This window comes from Saimiri boliviensis, chromosome 14 (genome assembly GCF_048565385.1).
Source record: "Saimiri boliviensis isolate mSaiBol1 chromosome 14, mSaiBol1.pri, whole genome shotgun sequence".
NCBI lineage: Eukaryota > Metazoa > Chordata > Mammalia > Primates > Cebidae > Saimiri > Saimiri boliviensis.
Genome location: NC_133462.1, coordinates 17301649 through 17322849, shown reverse-complemented (window position 1 = coordinate 17322849; position 21201 = coordinate 17301649). Strand labels below are relative to the sequence as shown.

Below are 21201 nucleotides of genomic sequence, written 5' to 3'. Positions count from 1 at the left end.
AATTAAATCAGCTAATGCTTATAAATGCTTAGAGAAGAACCTGGTACATAGGAAGGCCTCAAGAGGAGGGTCAGCTATTAGTATTCATTTGATCATGTAATTGCATGAGTGTCCCTCTGCCTCTCTGACCTCTGCAGGCCAGGAGTTCCTTGTCCATTTAATTGAATGATCCCCTCTTGTCTCCAGCTCTCCTCCTCCTCCATCTTCTGCCCTCAGGGACTGGGCCTGTGATTAGAGGAAGGGTCAGAGAGATGGGGATAGGAAAAGGGCACTAGTGAAAAGCAGAGGAACTCAACCCAACCTTCCAGAGAATTTAGACCAGGGTGAATTTCCTTATGGACCAGTGTCCAGTGATTGTATCCGGAATCCCTCATGCAAAGGACTTGCCCTGATTGAGGGTGAATGGGCAGGAGATAGGGTGGAGTGGGGTGGTAAGGGGATGCTGTGTTAAGGCTGGGAGGGCTTGGAGCTGGGCTTTTTGGACCCTACCCGCGGGAACGCCAAGGTTGGGGAACGGGCAGCCCAGGCCCAAGGTCATTGTGTCACTGTTGCCATGGCAACAGCCACCTCTCTACCGGGAACCTGAAAAGGGGTGGTGAGGAGGGAGTTCCCACGTCCCTGAAACCGGGGACAGAGAGGGGAGCAATCAGAAACATGGAAGAGAAGCAGAGAGACAGAAAGGATGTGATTCATCTGTGTGAAGACCTACCCATCTCAGAATTCTCAGAGCTCGGTACACTGTGGGTGCTTAATCAATGTCCCTCAGAGACAGGCATAGAAAGCCTGAGAAAGTTCGATGTCCAGAGATGCCAGAAGAAAGAAAAGAAGAATCTTCATATGGGGGCAGGTGTCCCTTCCCTGTCTCCTCAATCTCACACCCCTAGGGGTCCACTGAGGGCCCAGACTGGACTTCACCTTCCCCAGCTCTGGCCCCTCAGGCCTACCCAACCATACAAACCATCCACCCCAGCAGCTCCTGAGATCTTGAAGCATTTACGTTCAAACCTCTTTGGCATTTCAATTCTTCCTACCTAGGGGCTCAGTGGAGAAAAGTCGCATTTAGTGATGCCTGCTACCCCCCAGAGGCGGGGAGGGGAGGGAAAAGGGGCAGTTTGCCTCCTTTATTCTCAGGGGTACTTGTTCCCCTTGGGAGTGACCACTCCGTAGATCCAGATATTCCCCCCAATACCTCCAGGAGACCCAGGCCTCGCCCATCCATCCCTCCACCCACCAAGAAAATCCTACAGGCCCTCCCCTTTCCAAGAAACAGGTCTCCTTCCCTCCCGGGACCCAGCTCTCATTCCACTAGGTCAGCCCGCCCCCTGCTGGCCGAAGGCTGGTACTGCAGGAACCGTCGGCTAGAGCCCAGTTGAGAGGCAGAAACTGAGTCGGAACTGAGGAGCTCTGAGTTTTTGCTTTTTTAAATTTATTTAAAGTCTTCCTTGTTCAGGTCCTAGGAATCCAAGTCCCCAATCACCTTGAGGACTCAGCCATCAGGAATTCAGGTCTCAGCCCAGAGATCAACGAAAGAAAGACAACTTTTCTTGGAGCCAGGCCTCTGTGAGGTCATCAGTGGTGCGGATTTCAAACACCTGGGCAGAAAGAGGTCTCAACATTATGATCCACTCAAGAACTGAAACAGTGGCCAGGCACAGTGGCTCACGCCTGCAATCCTAGCACTTTGGGAAGCCAAAGCAGGTAGATCATCTGATGTTAGGAGTTCAAAACCAGCCTGGCCAACATGTTGAAACCCTGACCCTAATAAAAATACAAAAATTAGCCGGGTGTGGTGGTCGACACCTGTAGTCCCACTACTTAGGTGGCTGAGGCAGGAGAATCCCTTGAACCCGGGAGGGATGTTGCAGTGAGCTGAGGTTGTGCCACTGCACTCCAGCCTGGGTGACCATGTGAAACCCAGTTCCTTTTCTTTATTTTTGAGAGGGAGTCTCACTCTGTCACCCAGGCTGGAGTGCAGTGACATGATCTCGGCCCAGTGGAACCTCCGCCTCCTGGGTTCAAGCGATTCTCCTGCCTCAGCCTCCCAAGTAGTGGGACTACAGGCATGTGCCTCCATGCGCGGCTGATTTTTTGCATTTTTTTTTTTTTTTTTTTTTTTGAGACGGAGTTTCGCTCTTGTTACCCAGGCTGGAGTGCAATGGCACGATCTCGGCTCACCGCAACCTCCGCCTCCTGGGTTCAAGCAATTCTCCTGCCTCAGCCTCCTGAGTAGCTGGGATTACAGGCACGCGCCACCATGTCCAGCTAATTTTTTGTATTTTTAATAGAGACGGGGTTTCACCATGTTGACCAGGATGGTCTCGATCTCTTAACCTCGTGATCCACCCGCCTCGGCCTCCCAAAGTGCTGGGATTACAGGCTTGAGCCACCGCGCCCGGCCTGCATTTTTTTCTTGTTGTTTAAATAGAGACAGGGTTTGACCATGTTAGCCACATGGTCTCAATCTCCTGACCTCGTGATCCGCCCACCTTGGCCTCCCAAAGTGCTGGGATTACAGCCTTGAGCCACTTCACCCAGCCGACCCAGTTCTTTTCAAAAAAAAAAAGAAAGAAAAAAGAACAACAACAAAAAAAGGCAATATGGAGAAACCCCATCTCTATTAAAAATACAAAATTTAGCCAAGCATGGTGGCACAGGCCTGTAGTCCCAGCTATTTGGGAGGCTGAGGCAGAAGAATCGCTTGAACCCAGGAGGTGAAGGGTGCAGTGAGCCGAGATCACACCACTGCACTCCAGACTGGGTGACAGAGTGAGACTCCGACTTGGAAAAACAAAAACAAAACTGAGACAGTGAGGACTGTGGCCTGTCCTCCCTCAGACCCCTCCTCCCTCACACCCAGGACCCCAGACCACCCCTCCCTAACACGGTGGAGCCCCGCCCCAGGCTGAACCTTTGTGAGCTCTGCTGTCTGCACCAGCCTGTTTTTACTCCCTGCATACATCATCTGTTGTTCCGGCTTGCAGCCTGTGTGGAAGAGAGAAGGGCAATGAGTGGGGACCCAGGCATGTCCTCTAAAGCTCTAGTAATGCCCTGAAGGCCCTGCTGTTTTCCAGGGGTCCTAGGAGCTCTTCTAAGGAGGTCCCTGCACGGTACTCAGTTCCTAGGTTAGCTTGGGGATGTCAAGTTATTCTGAGGGTCTCTGGCGATGGTTTAGGGGCCAGATGGGGATTTCTAGGTAAAAGGAAAAGGTGGGTTGGCTTAGGCCCCAGGACTGAGGACAGGTGGGCTCTTGGTGAATCTGAGCCCCCACCTCCACTTCTGTGCCCTCACCCATCACGCATGCATTACACACATACCCTCACACAGGCACATACAGGCTGTCACATCCTCACACCCTAACACAGGTGCCTGCACACATTTGCACAGTAACACACACACAACCCACATGCACACACATGCACTCACACACACACACAACACACCACAGAGAATCAAAGACCCTCTCCTGAGGAGAATAGAGCTGTGTCTCACCCACAGGGCTGGAGAAGATGAAACACAAAGGGTAGGACACTCGGCCATCCTCGTGCACATACTTGTAGCTGTAAACCACGAACCTACCATGAAAGGGAATTGACAATCAGGACTCTGGCCTGCAGCCCAGGCTCAACAGCCATTACCTGAGTCCACAGCCTTGAAATGTTGGCTGAGTCTGAGAACCCAGGATTGATGTCTGGGAGCCAGGGTACTGACTTCAAACACAACAAATGATTAAAAATAATGATAGGGCCAGGCACGGGGCTCACAGCTGTAATCCCGGCACCTTGGGAGGCTGAAGCGGGTGGATTACCTGAGGTCACGAGTTTGAGACCATCCCGGCCAACATGGTGAAACCCCTTCTCTACTAAAAATACAAAAATTAGCTGAGTGTGATGGTGGGCCCCTGTAATCCCAGCTACTCAGGAGGCTGAGGCAGGAGAATTGCTTGAAATCGGGAGGCAGAGGTTGCAGTGAGCCGAGATCGCACCATTGCACTCCAGCCTGGGCAACAAGAGCAAAACTCCATCTTAAATAATAATAATAACAATAATCATGCTCATTTGACTCACAATAACTTTATATTATAGGTGCTATTAATATCCCCATCATATAGATGGGAAAACTGAGACCCAAAGTCACTTGCCCCGGGTTCTATGGATAGGGGAGAGATTTGAACCTGGGAAAGTCAGTGCCAGAGTGTTGGTGCTCGACCACTATGCGACACCGTCCAGTGCACTAGAACCTCAGTGTAGTGATCAGGGACAGCTACATCATCTGCCAAGCCTGCTGCAAAATGAAAATGTGGGGCTTCGTGTTCAAAAAGCAGGAAAATTGTTTTCCTTTGTTTTGTAGTCTCTCTCTAGACTGATAACGGTCTTTTGTTGTTGTTTATTAGAGACAGGGCCTCACTCTGTTGCCCAGGCTGGAGTGCAGTGGTATGATCCCAGCTCACTGCAGTCTTGAACTCTTGGGCTCAAGTGATCCTCCTATCTCAGCCTCCAGACTAGCTGGGACTATAGGTGCACACCACCATGTCCAGTTAATTTTTTTTTTTTTTTTTTTTTTTTTGAGACAGGGTCTCACTTTGTCACCCAGGCTAGAATACAGTGACGTAGTCTCAGCTCATTGCAGCCTCAACCCTCCCAGGCTCAGGGGATCCTACTGCCTCAGCCCCCAAGTAGCTGGGACTATAGGCACATGCCACCACACCCAGCTAATGTTTTCTGTATTTTTTGCAGAGACGGGGTTTCACCATGTTGGCCAGGCTGGCCTCGAACTCCTAAGCTCAAATGATCTGCTCACCTTGGCCTCCCATAGTGCTGGGATTACAGGTATGAGCCACTTGTGCACCTGGCCTTTTAACAAAAAAATTTTAGTAGAAATGGGTTGTGGGGGGTGGGTCTTGTTATGTTGCCCAGGCTGGTCTTGAACTCCTGGCCTCAAGCAATCCTCCCACCTTGGCCTCCCAAAATGCTGAGATTACAAGTGTGAGCCACTGCACTCAGCCAGTCCTTTTTAATTTGCTATTTAAAGTGGTGCTCCTTGGGCATGAGGAGACAGAGCAGATGCTCACAGGAACGCCCTGTAACTTGTCAGGCAAGGGGTGCCTACTGGACCCTGACCCTCCCCACACCAACAGGAAGCCGAAAGACAGTGGTGATCACTGGGTGGGTGGGTGCAGAGAGTGGGTGGCGGGCTGCTTGTGAACCTAGCTCCAAACCCCAGCACATCTATGTGAAGCCCATTGTCCCATTTGACTTCATACAAAACAGAAATTCAAAGATAAAACTATAAAGAGTGTGACCATTAACTCCCACGTGTGAGGCCCCCTTCTGGGTTGGGGGCCCTGCGTAATTATCACATGTCCACAAAGCTGATCCTGGCCGAGTCCTGCAGTCTGGGATTGAGGATCAAAATCCTAGACACCCAAAATGAATTCAGTCAAGATGATCTTAAAAGACCCGTTTTCACAGAAATAGTCCAAGAGCTCTTCCACCAAAAAAAGCACCAGGCTCATGTGACTTCGCCCAGGATTCTACCTATCATTAAAAGCCAAGTCGTGCCTTTAGCAGGGGGCGGTGGCGCCGCCTCAGTCCCAGTGACTTGGGAGGCTGAGGCAGGAGGACGGGTTGAGCCCAGGAGTTGGAGGCTGCAGTGAGCATGGATCACAGCACTGCCCAATAGCCTGGGTGACACAGCGAGACCCTGCCTCTAAAAATTTTATTAAATAAAATAACAATAATAATAATAACAATAATTCACTTGCTACCTAAAGTATTCCCAAACATTGAAAATGAAGGAAAATTTTTTGGTTTTTTTGAGACAGGGTCTTGCTCTATCACCCAGGCTAGAGTGCAGGACTGCTTTCCTGGCTCACTTGCAGCCTCTACTTCCTGAACTCAAGTGATCCTCCCACATCAGCCTCCCCAAGAAGTTGAAACCACAGGCACATGCCACCATGCCTGACTCATTTTTTCCCCTTTTAATAGAGACAAGGTCCTCGGCCAGGCATGGTGGTTCACACCTGTAATCCCAGCACTTTGGGAGGCCAAGGCAGGCAGACCACTTGAGGTCAGGAGTCCGAGACCAGCCTGGCTAACATGGCGAAACCCCATCTCTACTAAAAATATAAAACTCAGCTGGATGTGGTGGCGCACTCCTGTAGTCCCAGCGACTTGGGAGGCTGAGGCAGGAGAATCACTTGAACCCAGGAGGCGGAGGTTGCAGTGAGCCGAGATCAGGCCACTTCATTCCAGCCTGGGCAACAGAGGAAGACTCTATCTCAAAAAACAAAATGAAGCCAGTGTAATGTTGAGACAAAAACCCCACAAAATTTTTACAAAAAGAAAAAAAAGCAGACTCTAAACCAGTATCATATATAAATTATCAGTGTAAAATTCTGCAATAAAATATTGCTGTACGAACAAAAAGTTCTAGGGTATGAACTCTCGTCCTCAAACACAGAGATTCTTTTTGTTGAGATGGAGTCTTGCTATGTCACCAGTCTAGAGTGCAATGGTCCAATCTCAGCTCACTGCAGCCTCCGCCTCCTGGGTTCAAGCCATTCTCCTGCCTCAGCCTCCCAAGTAGCTGGGATTACAGTTGCACACCACCATGCCAGCCTAATTTTTGTATTTTTGGTAGAGACAGGGTTTCACCATGTTGTCAGGCTGGTCTTGAACTCCTGACCTCAAGTGATCCACCCGTCTTGGCCTCCCAAAGTGTTGGGATTATAGCCGTGAGCCACCTCACCCGGCCAAACACAGAGATTCTAAATTCATGAATAGGGCTGGAACTCAGGCAGTTCCTCAGCCTGCTCCTCCAACATCACCCCTCCCCTCATGGCCTGATCCAACCGTTTCTTCCCCCAGGATACCTGGGCTGTCTCTCCGGCAACTCCATTTTGAGCTCGTCTGGGGAAATGTTCTGAGGCAAGAAAACAGGGGAAAAGAAAAAGAATGAGGCCAGGTGCGGCGGCTCATACCTGTAATCCCAGCACTTTGGGAGGCCGAGGCAGGCAGGTCACCTGAGGTCAGGAGTTCGAGACCAGCCTGGCCAACATAGTGAAACCCAGTCTGTACTAAAAATACAAAATTAGCCGGAAGTGGCATGAACCTATAATCCCAGCTACTCGGGAGGCTGACGCAGGAGCATTGCTTGGAATCCCAGGAGGCAGAGGTCGCAGTGAGCCAAAATGGGGCCATAGCACTCCAGCCTGGACAAACCCAGTCCCAACCACCGCCCCCCTCACCTGAAATTCTTCCTCCAGCACCACCATCTGCCGGTCTTTGTCCACCTTCACTGGGGAGGGGTGGCACACAGGGGTTAGACACGCCCCTCTCCGATCCATGGGGGTCACGAGCCCAGTCTTCCCAACTTGCCCCCACCACTGCCCTCCCGTCCTTCCAAGGGGGATGCTGTCACTCACTTATGATGGCCGCGTTGTCTGTCTCTTTTCGGAAGCGGAATTTCCTCAGCCTTTCTCTTAGCTCTGGGTCTACCTCGCACACCACCAGGGAGTCAGACTGCCGGAGGGACCCAGGAAGAGCTGAAATGGCCTGGCCTTGGCCCACACCCCTTCCCCAGACCTCAGTTGCTCCATCCACTAAAGAAGAGGAGCATTACGCCAGCCCATCTGATGCGTTTGTGAACATCGGGAAAAGGTGCCCTTTCAGAGTAGGTACCCCTCACCAGGACACTCAGCTTGGGGTACAGAGCAGGGGCTGGGTTCCCGCCCTCTCCATGGGGACCTTGAGTGACACTCAAGGAAACGAAGAGAGCCACTTCCTGGTCCTCAACCCGAAGCCGCCATCTCTCTCTTCCCCCAGCCAGGCTGTTCGCCACAGTTGGGTCCCCTAGCCTGACCTTCGCCCAGGTGTCCTCCAAGCCCCAACCCCAACCCCAGCCCCAGCACTCCCCACAAGACCCCTAGCCCCTGACCATGGTTTTTCTGTCCACAGGCCTCTTCTTTTCTCAGTTCCGCTGTCTTGTAGGGGTGGGGCCCGGGGCTGTGGGGAGCGGGCTGTGCAGGAGGAGGAAGGTTGCATCCAACACCACATCCTGTTTATGCCCTTGCTGGGACAACTGTCACCAAGGGCTCCTCCCCCTCCTTCCTTCCTCTCATCTGCCAGGACCTGTCAGGAAATTGCTCAGACCAGGGGTTCGAAAGCTGCCTTGCTATGTGACCCTAGCTAAGTAACTTCACCTCTCTGATTTGAGATTGTGGTGAGGATATAAATAGCTTCACATAGGCCAGGCGTAGTGGTTCACACCTGTAATGCCAGCACTTAGGGAGGCCGAGGCAAGTGGATCACCTGAGGTCAGGAGTTGGAGACCAGCCTGGTCAATATGGCTAAACCCTGTCTCTACTAAAAATACAAAATATCATCCAAGCATGGTGGTGCGAGCCTGTAGTCCCACTACTGGGGAGGCTGAGGCATGAGAATCGCTTGAATCCAAGCAGCAGAGGTTGCAGTAAGCTGAGATCGAACCACTGCACTATAGCCTGGGCAGCAGAATGAGACTCTGTCTCAATCAAAGTAAATAAAAATAAATAAATACCTTCACACAGCTGCCAGCATGGCAGACGCAATAGATACGAAAAATGAACTCTTTTGCTCCTCCCCTCCTGCAGTCAGCCTTCCTGGATTTGGCCTCATCTGAGATATTTGAATTGCAGAGCTGGAAATGGGAGTTTAGTCTTTTGCTGGTTAGACTGACGCCCATTATGCCAATGGCAAAATGGGGACCAGAGGGGCAACCCCAAACTACCTGGGTAATGGTGATTTTTTTCTGCATTTTTTTTTAACCTCACTAGCCTTGCAATGGCCTATGAGGCCCTGAAACAAGTAACAAGGGAGTTCAATCCTGTCAAACTAGTACCCACTTTTTTTTTTTGAGACAGGATCTCACTCTGTCGTCAGGCTGGAGTGCAGTGGTGCGATGTCAGCTGACTGCAACCTCCGCTTCCCAGGTTCAAGGGTTTCTCCGGCCTCAGCCTCCAGAGTAGCTGGGACTACAGGCACGTGCCATTACACCCAGCTAACTTTTGTATTTTTAGTAGAGGCGGTGGGTGCGGGGGACGGTTTCACCCTGTTGGACAGGCTGGTCTCAAGCTCCTGGGAGGGGCTCAAATGAGCCACCCACCTCGGCCTCCCAAAATGCTGGGCTTGCAGGTGTGAGCCACCGTGCCCAGCCATCTTTTTCTATTGAGTGTTTTTGCCCTGCCCCCTTTTCCCATCCCGAAATAAAATTCCTAGATAATATAACCTACTTACACACATAAATTCAAAAAAAAAAAATCAATATGATGTCCTGACTGTCATATAAAGAAGAAATAAAAGGAAAGTAGTTCACACAAAAACCATATGTATCTCAGTGAGAAAATAAAAGCAAACAAAAGAGAATTTTCAGAGTCCTAGACGCACTGTGACTGGCCACCTCCTTCCGTGGTGGGCAAACCCCAGACCCTGCACTGGACTCTACCCCCTTCACCCTACATCTCTGCAGCTGTCCTCCCTCCCACTCCTGTCCCACCAACATCCCCATGCCTCCTGGATCTTTCTCCTTAGCCTCCATGCAGTGTTATGTCTTCTATCTTAATGCCTCTCCTTTTTCTTTTCTTTTGCGGCAGGGTCTCATTCTGTCACCCAGGCTGCAGTGCAGGTGGTGCAATCATAGCTCACCGAAGCCTGCAGCTCCTGGGCTCAAGCCATCTTCCCACCTTGGCCTCCTAGGTAGCTGGGACTATAGGCACCCACCTCCATTCCTGGCCAATTTCATTTTTTATTTTTATGGAGACAGGATCGTCGGAGGCGGTGGCTCACGCCTGTAATCCCAACACTTTGGGAGGCCAAGGCAGGCGGATCACGAGGTCAGGAGATCGAGACCATCCTGGCTAACACTGTGAAAGCCCGTCTCTACTAAAAATACAAAAAATTAGCCAGGCGTGGTGGCACTCACCTATAGTCCCAGCTACTCGGGAGACAGGCAGGAGAATCACTTGAACCTGGGAGGCAGAGGTTGCAGTAAGCCAAGATCGTGCCACTGCACTCCAGCCTGGGTGACAGAGCAAGACTCCATCTCGAAAAAAAAAAAGAGGATCTCGTTATGTGGCCCAGGCTGGTTTCAAACTCCTGGCCTCAAGTGATCCACTGGCCTCGGCCTCCTAAAATGCTGAGATTACAGGTGTGAGTCACCATGCCCAGCCACTGCTTTCTTTTCCTTCGTAGTACTTATCACCAAGTTACACTGTATTTCCTTATTGTTTGCGTCCCCACGAACTGGAATGTAAGTTTTAAAGAGGTAGGGATTGTCTGCCTTGTTAATGGTTGTCTTTCTTTCTTTCTTTCTTTCTTCTGAGATGAAGTTTTGCTGTTGTTGCCCAGGCTGGAGTGCAATGGCGCCATTTTGGCTTACTGCAACCTTCACCACCAGGGTTCAAGCGATTTTCCTCAGCCTCCCATGTAGCTGGGACTACAGGCATGCATGCGACACCACGCCCCGCTAATTTTATATTTTTAGCAGAAACAGGGTTTCACCATGTTGGTCAGGCTGGTCTCCAACTCCTGACCTCAAGTGATCCATCCACCTCAGCCTCCCAAAGTGCTGGGATTACGGGCATGAGCCACCGCCTCAGTCTGTTGTATTTCTAGTACCTTAAGCAGAGCCTGGTACATATTAGATACTCAAGAAATATTATTGAATAAATGAATGAACCAGCATCTATGATTCTATACAGTGTGAAAGCTGTTGCTTAAATGCAGGAGGTAGTGGATGGGGTTTGTGACATAGCCCCACCCTGGTGAAATGGCCTTTCCTCAAAGCACCTGTAATGCCACACTCTCCTGGTTTTCCTCTCTCTAGCTGCCCTTCTCAATATTCATCGACAGTGTGAACTCCTTTGCTCAAATCCTGCCTTCCCATTTCAGGGTTCTAGTCAGTCCCTGTCTCCAATGATTCTTCATATCCTTCCTGGGCTAGACCCCTAACTCCCACACCCTCAGTGACCATCTTGGACTATCCTTAAATCTTGCTCTCCAGCCTCAATTTCTCTCTTAAACTCCAGACCGGGGTTTGTGCACCTCCTGGACCTCTCTGCTGGGCATCCACACTGGGCGTAGTATCTTCCCAACCTGCTTCTCCTTTGGGACCCAATCTCCCGGCCGGAGGGCCTGGTCCTGAACTTTTCTCCGCCTTCCACTCCATGGCCAGCCAGTCTCAGGGCCCGTTCGCTCTACCTCCCCTTCCTCGTGCAAAGCCCCCTCTTTCGTCCCCACCCCCGCCCCCAGCTGCCTACCCCTCAGTTTCGTTCCCTCCAATCCGCTGTCCATGTATAAACCAGAGAGACATCTCTCCAAAATCCCCGACTCACCATGATCCTCCCCGGCTTGAAGCCCTTCGCGGCTCCCTAGTGCCCTCTGGACAAGTCCAAACTCCCTCCAGTGGTCAAACAACTGGCCTCTGCCCGTTCCTCACCCCTCCCTGTCTTCAACCCAACCGTCCACCCCGACTGCCTCCCTGAGTGCCTGTAAGAAGCCAGGTCTCTGTCACCGAGAGCCTTCTGAACGCAGGCCCCTCTAATTAGTTCATCCGGACCCAGGACAGTTTGTGGAACGCGCAGATCACAACCAAAGTCATAGCAACGACTCCCGTTTATTGACGGCCTCCTCCATCCCGAGCGCTTTCGGTGCCTTCTCTTCCCACCCTAAAGGCTAGATCTCGCCTCGTCATTCCCATCCGAGAGAGGAAGCGGCCGACTCAGAACACCGCAACGAGAAAGCCGAATCCCCAGCAGCCCGAGTGCAGACGCCCACCGAGGACAGCTCTGGGTGGGGAAGGCCACCCGAGGGGCGGGGAAAAGGAAGCCTGGAACGCCAGAATCAGGAACTGTGACTTCGCTCTAGGACGCTGGGGGTGGACGCGCGCGAGCCTGCCCCCTGCGGGCCTGGAGGCCCAATCCCAGGCGCCACCGGACCCGTCGCCCTGGGCAACGCCGCGCGCGCCCCGCCCCTGCCCCGCCCCCCCAGCCCCGAACCCCAGGCCTGGCCGACTGCCCGTCACCCCCACGTCCGACCAATCCCGCTGAGGAGAGGGCGGGCCTCTTGGGCCCCGTTCCACCCCCGTCGCTCCCCTCCTCGCCGGGACCCCGCCTTTCTCGGCGCACACCTCCCGCCCTTCGGGCTGCCCTCCCCGCCCGTTGGCTGGCGCGCCATTCGTCACCCGGGCGTGAGCTAATGCCGGCGCGCGGCGGCCCCCGTCGGGGCGGGGCCAGGGGCGGTGACGCACGGCGCGGTGACGCAGCGCGACGGCGGCGGCGGCGGCGGCGGCGGCGGCGGCGGCTGTCGGTGCGGGAGGAGGGAGGGAGCTCGCTGGCAGGAGAGGGGGCGACGGCGGCGGCGGTGGCCTGAGGAGGCCCGAGCGGCGGAGGCGGAGGCGGAGGCGAAGGCCGAGGCGGTGAGTCTCAAGCCGGGCCGGCGCGTGGCGGCGGCGGGTCAGGGCGCGCAGGGCTCCCCTCAGGGCGACCCAGGCCGCGCGGGCGGCCCCGCCCCCTCAGGGACCCCGAGCCGCGGGCGGCGGCGGCGGCCGGGTGCGGAGCGCGGGCCTCAGGGGGCCGGGCCCACGGGAGAAGCCCCGCGCCCGTCCCCAGTCTCCCTCCTGGGCCCCGGCAGAAGCTTCCCTCCGAAATCCTCCTCACGCCCTCGGGATCACCGAGGGGCCAGGTGCCCCTCCTCAGAACCCCCCGCACATCCCCCTCGGAGAGCCCCGGAAACCCTGCGGAGCCCCCGTGTGCGCCCCACATGGCCCCCGCAGAGCCCAGCCCTTTCGCGGAGCGGCCTCCCCGAGCCCTTCGTGGGTCCCAGCAGCCTTCGTCGCAGACCCCCGCCCTTTGGCCCCGAAGCCCCCGTCCTCCTCCTGTCTCCAGAGATAGTCCGCGGAGGCCACCCCTCGTCCCTTCCACGGCGTGGCTCTCCTGGCTGCTCCCGGAGCCTCCCTCACGAGCCCTGCACACCTCCCCAAAGCCCCCTCCGGACCCCCGTCCATTCCAGAACTCCCCCCCCGGCGCCCTCCCTCTCTCTCAACCCCGCAGGCTCGCCCCGATTTCCCCCTCCCGGATCCTAAGAATTTTCTCTCCCGCTTACCCAGTTCCAGAACCCTCCTTGGAGATTTTTCCCTCATACTCCATGCATTTCTGGGTCCCCCTCCCAGAAATCCTTCAGAATGCCCCCCCCCCCTCCATCGTCTTCCCTGAAGATCTCCTTCCCATATCCTCAAAATAAATCTTCCTCGCAGACTTTCTGAAATGCCCCCAAATCCCAAAAACTTACCTGGAAGACCTCATTCCACTCCCCACCATGTTTCAACCATTCCTCGTACACACTCCTCCTTCACGTATTCTTCTAGACCTTTCCACAGATCCCAAAAGTCTCTCACAGAGGCCTCCTGTCCCCCCCAACCCTCCCCCCGCTTAAACACCCTGAAATGCCCTAGAGATCACTCTCATGTAGCCCAACGATCTTCCCCAGAACCCCCTTCCCCACCCCCTCTCATTCTAAAACTCTCAGCTATTGCCCGAAATCTCCAGAGGACTCTCAACCTCATTCCAAAAGGCTCTTCCAAAACCCCTTTTACATACCCCACATCTTTTCCAGTCCTCCACATCACACGCTCCAAACATTGTTTAAGGATGCTGAAAAGTTTTCTCGTGGTTTCTCTTTCAGATCCCCTCAAACTGCCCTTCGCTAACACCTCAGAATCCCCCCTTGCAGATCGGTTTTAGGGGAATTTTCTAAAGGTCCTCCTCACGACCCCTGTAAGACGCTAACATTCTCTTGGTGACCCCTCGGAGATGCAGGTTTTCAGGACTCGCCCCCTCCCGCAGCACACACACAGCTTAGAGACCCCAGCAATCCCCTGGAGCCCTCCTGACATATGTTCTTGAAATCTCTCCCGGAGACCTTCCTGACACCCCAAAACCCTTGACTCCAGATAGAGATTTCCCTCCCTGAACTTGCCCACACGGGTCCCCTAAATCCTCTAGAATCCCCTGTAGAAGACCCTCTCACACACCTAAATTTCCCCCAAAATAACTCTCAGAGCAAGTCCTAGAATTCTTTCTGAAAAACCCTCGCCTCTGACACTCTCTCAGAATATACTCTTCTGGAGACTTTACTCAGGTTTCTCCTTACCTGAGATCTCTGAAGAGTTTTTCCTTAAAAAATCCCTTTGTCATCCCGCTCCAGGACACCCAGGACCAGTCTCAGAAGACCACACCTTCACATACTCTAGAGAATTTTCCCCCAAAATTGCCCTCCATCAGCCACCCACTCCCAGCACTTCCTGAGACTTCTCAGAACTTTGCCTCAGATTCCACTTCTGACATCCCCAAGAACATTGAGGACCCTATCAGATTTACCCGCTAAGTTAAGAATTCCTATTTACACCCTCATTTCCCCATTCTCTTTCCTCTGAAGTCAACTCAGAGACCTTTCTCAGGGGGCCCCCTTTCCCCATTATCCCTTCAGAGGCCCACAACATTCTCCAGACTTGTTCTCCCAGAACCTCTACGTCTCCTTGTAAAGATTCTTGAGAGACATCTTCCCCACCCCCTTGAAATCCCAATGCTCCAAGATTTCTTCTTCAGACCATTTTTCTTAGGTCCCATCCTCATAGACCCCTCTTCCCTTCGGTGATCGAGAGACCCTTAACACCCTCGTTAGAGACAAGAGTCTCCCTGTTTGCCTTTCAGAAGCCTTCTTCCTTTTCCCCTTTGAGGGCCTCCTCACCAAAGAATCCCTTCCCCTGTAGCTGTGGTTCTCAAAGTGTGGTTCCTGGCCCAGCAGCAGCAGCAGCATTTGTTAGAAATACACATTATTGAGTCCCACTCAGATCTACTGAACTAGAAAACCTGGGAGCAGGGCCCAGCAATCTGAGTTTTAACAAACCCTCCTGGTAATTTTGAGGTAATTCTGATGCACACTCAAGTTTGAGAACCTGTGCCCTCTAGGAGGATTCTCTTTTTCCCACAAAAAACTCCCTGAAAGTTGCCTCAGGGTATGCCTCTGTGCTACAGCCCACTGCTAGTTTCCTGTTTCCTAGGAATCCCCTTTAGAAAGTACCTATCCTCCAGAAAGATTTCTTACCTACCTAGAAAGGGTCTTGGCTTCTCCACAAGGTTACTCCATCCTCTGAGCAGTTATTTCAGATTCTACCTTTGAATGGTGTCTTTTCAGAGGTTCCTCAGTGCTTTATCTTTCTGGCTACTCCTCCAGCCCACCCCCCAGCCTCTGGTGCTTCTGCTTTAAATTGCTGCCTCTTTGAACACACATACCCATCTCTTCTTGTCCATCCGTCTCTCCACATAGGCACCCTCAGGAGGTCTTTTCATTTTGTGTCTTACTGCCAAGACCCCTCCACCGCCATTGTACTTCTTAGAACACCACTCACCTTCAGCCTTGTAGTTTTTCATATACTTACTTGTCCACTCACCCTCACTGGACTGGGAACTCTGAAAGTACGGGATATGTCTTGTTCTCTGAATCTCGCAAGGTGGGCTCTGAAAATCACTGGAGAATAAGCAGCTCTGCCTTCTGCATTTGGCCAGAAATCTCCAAGTTCCTCAGATCTTACTCCCCGTGCAGGTTTAGCACACCTTCCCTGCCCCCTCCTCTCCTCTCAGCTCCCTTCTTTTCTCCACGCAGCACCCTTTGCCTTTCCTCCTGTTCCCCCTGCTCCTGTCTTTGGGACTTTTCTTTGTGCTGTTTCCTGATTCTGAGCTACCCCAAGTCCTTTGCCTGGTGACCTGCCTCACCCCATCCTGGTTGGCTTCTCTTAGAACCCCCTCTTAGCTGATAAGTGTGGGACCTCCACAGAGCTCTCAACTTTTTTCAAGGGATTCTGTTTCTCTCTAGGGCCCACAAGGGGAAACAGAGGCCCCAGGGTAAACACTGGAGCCTGCCTTCAGGGAGCTCACAATACCAGTTAGGGGGCTTGGGCATGTACAGAGCAGAAAACAAGGTACAAATTATATGCTGTAGAAATTCAGCAGTGAGAGGGAGCCTTTTATTTGGAAGGACTTCACAGAAAAGGTGGTAGTTGGGCTGGGTAGTGTTCCACAGGCATTGGGACAATGATGGTGCCTCCCAGGTAGAGGAAACAGCTTAAGCAATGGGTCAAAGACAAGAAAGCCGCCTCATCTGTCACCCATGGTATCCCGTCTCTTCACCCAAAAGATAGAGATGAAAGAAGACAGCTTTCCTCCATTTGCATTGTATTTGCCACCTGTGCTTTAGTGGCCTGCAGAGAATAATAATAACGACAACTGGCTTTTGAATGCTTCCTAACTGCCAGGCACTGCTTAAGCGCTTTACATGTATTCATAGGAACCCTATGAGGTAGGTAAACTACCATTATCCTTATTTTGTATATGATGAGATTAAGGACAGGTAAAATTAATAGGTCTGTGGGCACTGTCCATTCTAAGATGGTAATGCCTTGGGTCAAAAAGTTGGATTTTTAGTTAAGTTAGGTTTGGCTGCAATGGGGCAGTAGTAGTTAGGTATGCGGACCCTGGTTCTGGACAGGATTTGCATCCCACATTATCACTCACCAGTTTTGTGCCCTAGGACAGGAGGCTTAACCTCTCTGGTCTTTTAGTTTCCACAGCTAAAAAAATGAAGGAAATAATGTTACTCTACTTAGAGTCATAGAATTGTTAGGAGAATTAAGTAAGTTAATACACGTAAAGTACTTAGAACAATGCCTTGCCCATAAGTGCAATGTTAACAACAGCAACCAAAAAGACCTCATATCAGCCAGAACTCATAAAGTGATAGAACCTTAATATATCATATCATAAAGTGATAGAACCTTAGCTCAAAGTGCTTTAATCAGAAAAGCGGGGAATTAATTGGCTCTTGCTACTGAAAAGTACAGAGCTGCGTTGGCTTCAGACCTAGCTGCATCCAGGTGTTCAAATAATTTTCTTAGTCATCTCCTCCCATTTCTCCACTGAGTTAGCTTTAGCCTCAACAAGCTTCTGCTTTGGGTGACAAAAATGGTCCTTAGCAGCCCCGGGTTTTAACCCTATCTCCTTGGAAAGCCTTAGTGGAAAGAACTCTTTCTTGAGAGTCCCAGTTTGAAAATAGTTTCATCCCTGAATAGATGTGAGATTATGCCAGAAGATCCTTAGAGACATATTTTGGGTTCTGTACCCTGCAACTCAGTCTCTGGCTTGCTGAGCCAAATAGGCCTGTGATTCTATCCCATGAACTTTCTGAGCCTTGATGGCAGTCTCCCTCCTCACTGTCCCCCAGCCCCAATCATTCTCTGCTCTGTGATTCTTGGGTCTAGAGAGAGTTTATGGCTGGTCTGACCCAACTACACTTTACTTTGGGATGTCACAGGTGTTATGAGGTGATCAGCCTCGCTTGGTGGTGGCCTCAGGGCAGCAGAATCCAGGACTACTGGCTAATACCCTCACCTCAGCTTTAGGTTTCCAAGACACACAACTTTGGAAGAGAGTTAAGTAGGGTTGCTGTGAGTGGAGTTTTGTTTTGTTTTAGTGTAAACTTGTTGAATAGAAGCTGGTTAAGGGTGAGTTACAGAACCACAGTGTATGGAGTATGCAGGTCTCAAATGTCTCCAGCCGGCACTCATTCATTAAACAATGTGTGGAGGCACTGTTCTAGGTGCTGGAGATAGAACAGTGAATAAAACAGTCAAGGTCCTGAAATTCATGGAATTTATATTCTGATGGAGGGAGGAAACACAAAGAAATCAGAGTGTGATTCATGCTATGAAGGAAATAAAACAGTGTCAAAGAGAGGGTGGGAGTGACCACTGTAGACACGGGGATCAGAAGAGACCTCTTTTGGGAGGTGACAGTTGAGCCTGATAACCAGAAAGATGAGAGGGCACCTGTTGTGGGAAGATCTGGGAGTGGAACATTCTAATCTAAGCATTGTTACTTGCAGAAAAAGGACTGCTTGCAAGGTGGGGAAATTTATCACGGATATTTATTGAGGGCCTGTTATATACCAGGTGATATGCTAGGAATTGGAGATGTAGCATAATATAGCTACAGTCTTCCCTTCTTGTGGATCTTACAGTCTAGATGTTTTTGGAAGAGCTGCAGCCTTTGAAGAAACGTCTCTTGATGATGATATCGCAGACTCCTTCCTACTGGGGAAATGAGGCAGAATGGGGCCCAGGTGAGCACAGATCTGTTGGATGAGCAGGAACCAACCTTGTGATGATCTGGGTAAGAGCAGTTCAGGCAGGGAGGTCAGCAGGTGCAAAAGCCCTGAGATGTGTTCAGGGAATAGCAAGGACCAGTGTGGCTAAAGCCTAAGAGAGGGAGAGAGGCAAGGGGTTGGAAAGCTTGACAGAAGCCAGATCAGTTGGGGCCTAAGGGCCATAGTAAGGAGTTTCCATTTTCTTTTTTTGTTTTGTTTTGTTTGAGACAGAGTCTTGCTCTGTCGCCCAGGGTGGAGTGCAATGGCACGATCTCGGCTCACTGCAACCCCTGCTTCCTAGGTCAAGCTATTCTTCTGCCTCAGCCTCCTGAGTAGCTGGGATTGCAGGCACGTGCCACCACGTCCAGCTAATTTTTGTATTTTTAGTGAAGATGGGGTTTCACCATGTTGGTCAGACTGGTCTGGAATAACTGACCTTGTGATCCACCAGCCTCGACCTCCCAAAGTGCTGGAATTACAGGCATGAGCTACCGCGCCCTGCTGGAGTTTCCATTTTCTTTTAAGGGGATTGGGAAACCATTAGAAAGGAGTTTTTAAAAGCAAGACAGCAACATGATCAGATTAATTTTTTTTTAGAAAGCTCACTTTGGTTTCTGGGAGGAAAACAGAGGGTCAGGAGAGGAATCAGGGAGGCAAGTTAGGAGGCAGTCCATTTGTCCAGATGAGAAATGGCAACGTGAATGTGAGGCTGGTGGTAGTGAAGATGGAGAGAAGCAGGTATATTTTGGGTGTAGAGAAAACAGAACTTGATGATGGGATTAGAGAAAGAGAGAAATCTAGGATAATGATAATAGCCAAGTCATTTATGCCTTACAACTCTATGAGAGTAGGCACTATTATTTTTTGTCGTCCTCCTCAGTAGGTGCTGATATTAAATCCACGTTACAGATGACAAAACAGGCACAACCAGGTGAAATCACTTGCCCAAAATTACACAGGTAGTAAGTGGCAGGCTTATGTTTCCAACCCGGCAGTCTGGTTCTAGAGCCACTTGGTTTTGAGGAACGGTAAGGAAGGCATGTTTAGCTGACATTTTTTATAAAAGAAGTATCAAGATCTGATGACTGGGTCTTTGGGAAATGGAAGAAGTCAAAGATGACTCAAAAAATGTCTCAGTTGTCCACAGAGAGGTGATAATTGAATCTACAGGAGTTGATTACATTCCTAAGTGAGAGGAAAATGTAAAGAAGGGAAAAGGAGCAGAGGATAAACTTTTCAGGGGGAAGGAGTGTCAACACATCTAGGAGTGGGAGAAAGAACACTAGCTTTCCCTCTATTCCAGAGTTTCCCAGAGCTCCCTGTACTGTGTGTATCTTCCAGGAGGCCCTGCCTGGCTTCTCCCCCCATCTTCCTCCCTTCCCCAGGACCATTCATACAAAAAGCTCATTCTTTGCTAATGCAGTAGTATATATATTTTGTGTACATATTTCAGGCGTTTCTGGAAGTAACGGTTTTTATAAGAGAAGTTGGGCTCCCTTGGCTTCTGACAGTCTCTTCTCAGATTAGGATGGTGAGTTAACCCTAGGTAACTAGGCTATTATCTTGCTAATGAAGTATGAGTTCCTCAAAGGCCTAGGTCATGTTGTGAAAGAACTAGGAGTGGGTAAGAAGGCAGACGGGATCCACTTATTTATCCAGAGATGCTGGGCCCTTATTATATTCAAGGGCCTTAGGCCCAACTTCCACCATATTGCCCAGACTGGTCTCAAACTCCTGGGCTCAAGTGATCTGCCCACCTCAGCCTCCCAAAGTGCTGGGATTACAGGTGTGAGCCACCATGCCCAGCCTTGTTGCATTATTAAGAGCAAGCAAGACCTCTGAAGCCAGACTGCCTGGCCTTGAAAATCTCAGCTTAGTGTACAGTCTTGGGCAAAGTGACTTATGTTCTCTGTACTTCAGTTTCTCCATCTGTAAAATGAGGATGATCACATATCATGTGTGTGCAATATATTTTTCAAATAGAGTTTTTGGGATCAAATGTGCTTATCCATGGAAAACTGTTAGCAAAGGGCCTGACAATTTATGATGTATGAAGACATGCTAAGCATCATGCTTGCTATTGTAATGAAGTATGGGAGTTGAGCCTCATGCTAGGTATTCTTAAAAACATTGTTTCATTTAATTCTTATAGCCAGCTTCACTGAGGAAGAAACAGAGTTACTTGCCAAAAGTCAATAAAGCAAATTAAGTATAGCAGGAGAGCCAGGATTTAAGCCAGGTCTGACTGACTCCACTATGCTGCTTCTGGATGAAGAGAGCTGGCCTCCAGAGGTGCTGTTTATGAGCAAATGGGCCTTTTCTCACTTTTTGGGACCAGGGAAGAAGCCCAGAGGGTAGTTTGACCTGGAACATGTTAGCTCTTTATTTTTTTTCCCCCTTTCTTTTTTCTTTTTTCGGGAGGGTCTGTCTGTCACCCAAGTGGGAGTGCAGGGATCTCAGCTCACTGCAGCCTTGACCTCCAAAACAAGTGATCCTCCCACCTCAGCCTCCTGAGTAGCTGGGACTACAGGTGCACACCACCATGCCCAGCTAATTTTTGGAATTTGTGGGTTTTTTTTGTAGAGATGGGATTTTGCCATGTTACCCAAGCTGGTTTAGAAACTTTAGTTTTTTGTTTTGTTTTGTTTTGTTTTGTTTTTTTAATTGAGGTAGGGTTTTACTCTGTTGCCCAGGCTGGAGTGCAGTGGCACGATCTTGGCTGACTGCAACCTCTGCCTCCTAGTCTCAAGCGATTCTTCTGCCTCCGCCTCCCAAGTAGGTGGGATTACAGGTGCATACCACCATGTCCAGCTAACTTTTTTGTATTTTCGTAGAGACAGGGTTTCACTGTCTTGCCTAGGCTGGTCTCAAAACTCCTGAGCTCAAGCAATCTGCCCGCCCGGGCCTCCCAAAGTCCTGGGATTACAGGTGTGAGCCATTGCGCCCAGCCCCCTTAGCTATTTTGTTAGCT

The 21201-nt window shown here is 50.9% G+C and overlaps 2 protein-coding genes across 4 annotated transcripts in view; one reads left to right on the top strand and one right to left on the bottom strand.

Moving 5' to 3' along the window:
- Positions 1-1403: 1403 nt before the first annotated feature.
- GMFG (glia maturation factor gamma) lies at positions 1404-11860 on the bottom strand. Of its 2 annotated transcripts, none has more exons than XM_010330967.3 (7): positions 11369-11860; positions 7424-7520; positions 7247-7296; positions 6872-6921; positions 3490-3572; positions 2909-2982; positions 1404-1592 (listed from the first exon to the last, which is right to left on the bottom strand). In XM_010330967.3, exons 1-7 carry the CDS (start codon positions 11369-11371, stop codon positions 1521-1523), a joined length of 429 nt encoding a protein of 142 aa, XP_010329269.1. In that variant the 5' UTR covers positions 11372-11860; the 3' UTR covers positions 1404-1520. The 2 variants fall into 2 exon arrangements, with proteins under 2 accessions (XP_010329269.1, XP_003943182.1); XM_003943133.4 differs by lacking the exon at positions 11369-11860 and adding an exon at positions 7936-8065.
- Positions 11861-12280: 420 nt separating this feature from the next.
- SAMD4B (sterile alpha motif domain containing 4B) overlaps positions 12281-21201 on the top strand; it is a 49596-nt gene continuing 40675 nt past the window's right edge. Inside the window, exons 1-2 of one of the 2 annotated variants that reach the window (XM_074386374.1) lie at positions 12293-12450; positions 18105-18206. The gene's annotated coding sequence lies outside the window, so the exon portion shown is untranslated. Of the gene's footprint in view, positions 12451-18104; positions 18207-21201 lie in introns of both variants that reach the window. The other variant, XM_039466470.2, reaches the window with a different exon arrangement.

What these genes read in the sequence shown, in the direction of transcription:
- GMFG (XM_010330967.3), bottom strand. An exon ending in TGCTGGAGGAAGAATTTCAG is followed by an intron (nt 6,922 to 7,246) that starts GTGAGGGGGGCG and finishes TTCTTGCCTCAG; the next exon opens with AACATTTCCCCAGACGAGCT. An exon ending in AGACAGCAGAGCTCACAAAG is followed by an intron (nt 1,593 to 2,908) that starts GTTCAGCCTGGG and finishes CTTTCTGCCCAG; the next exon opens with GTGTTTGAAATCCGCACCAC.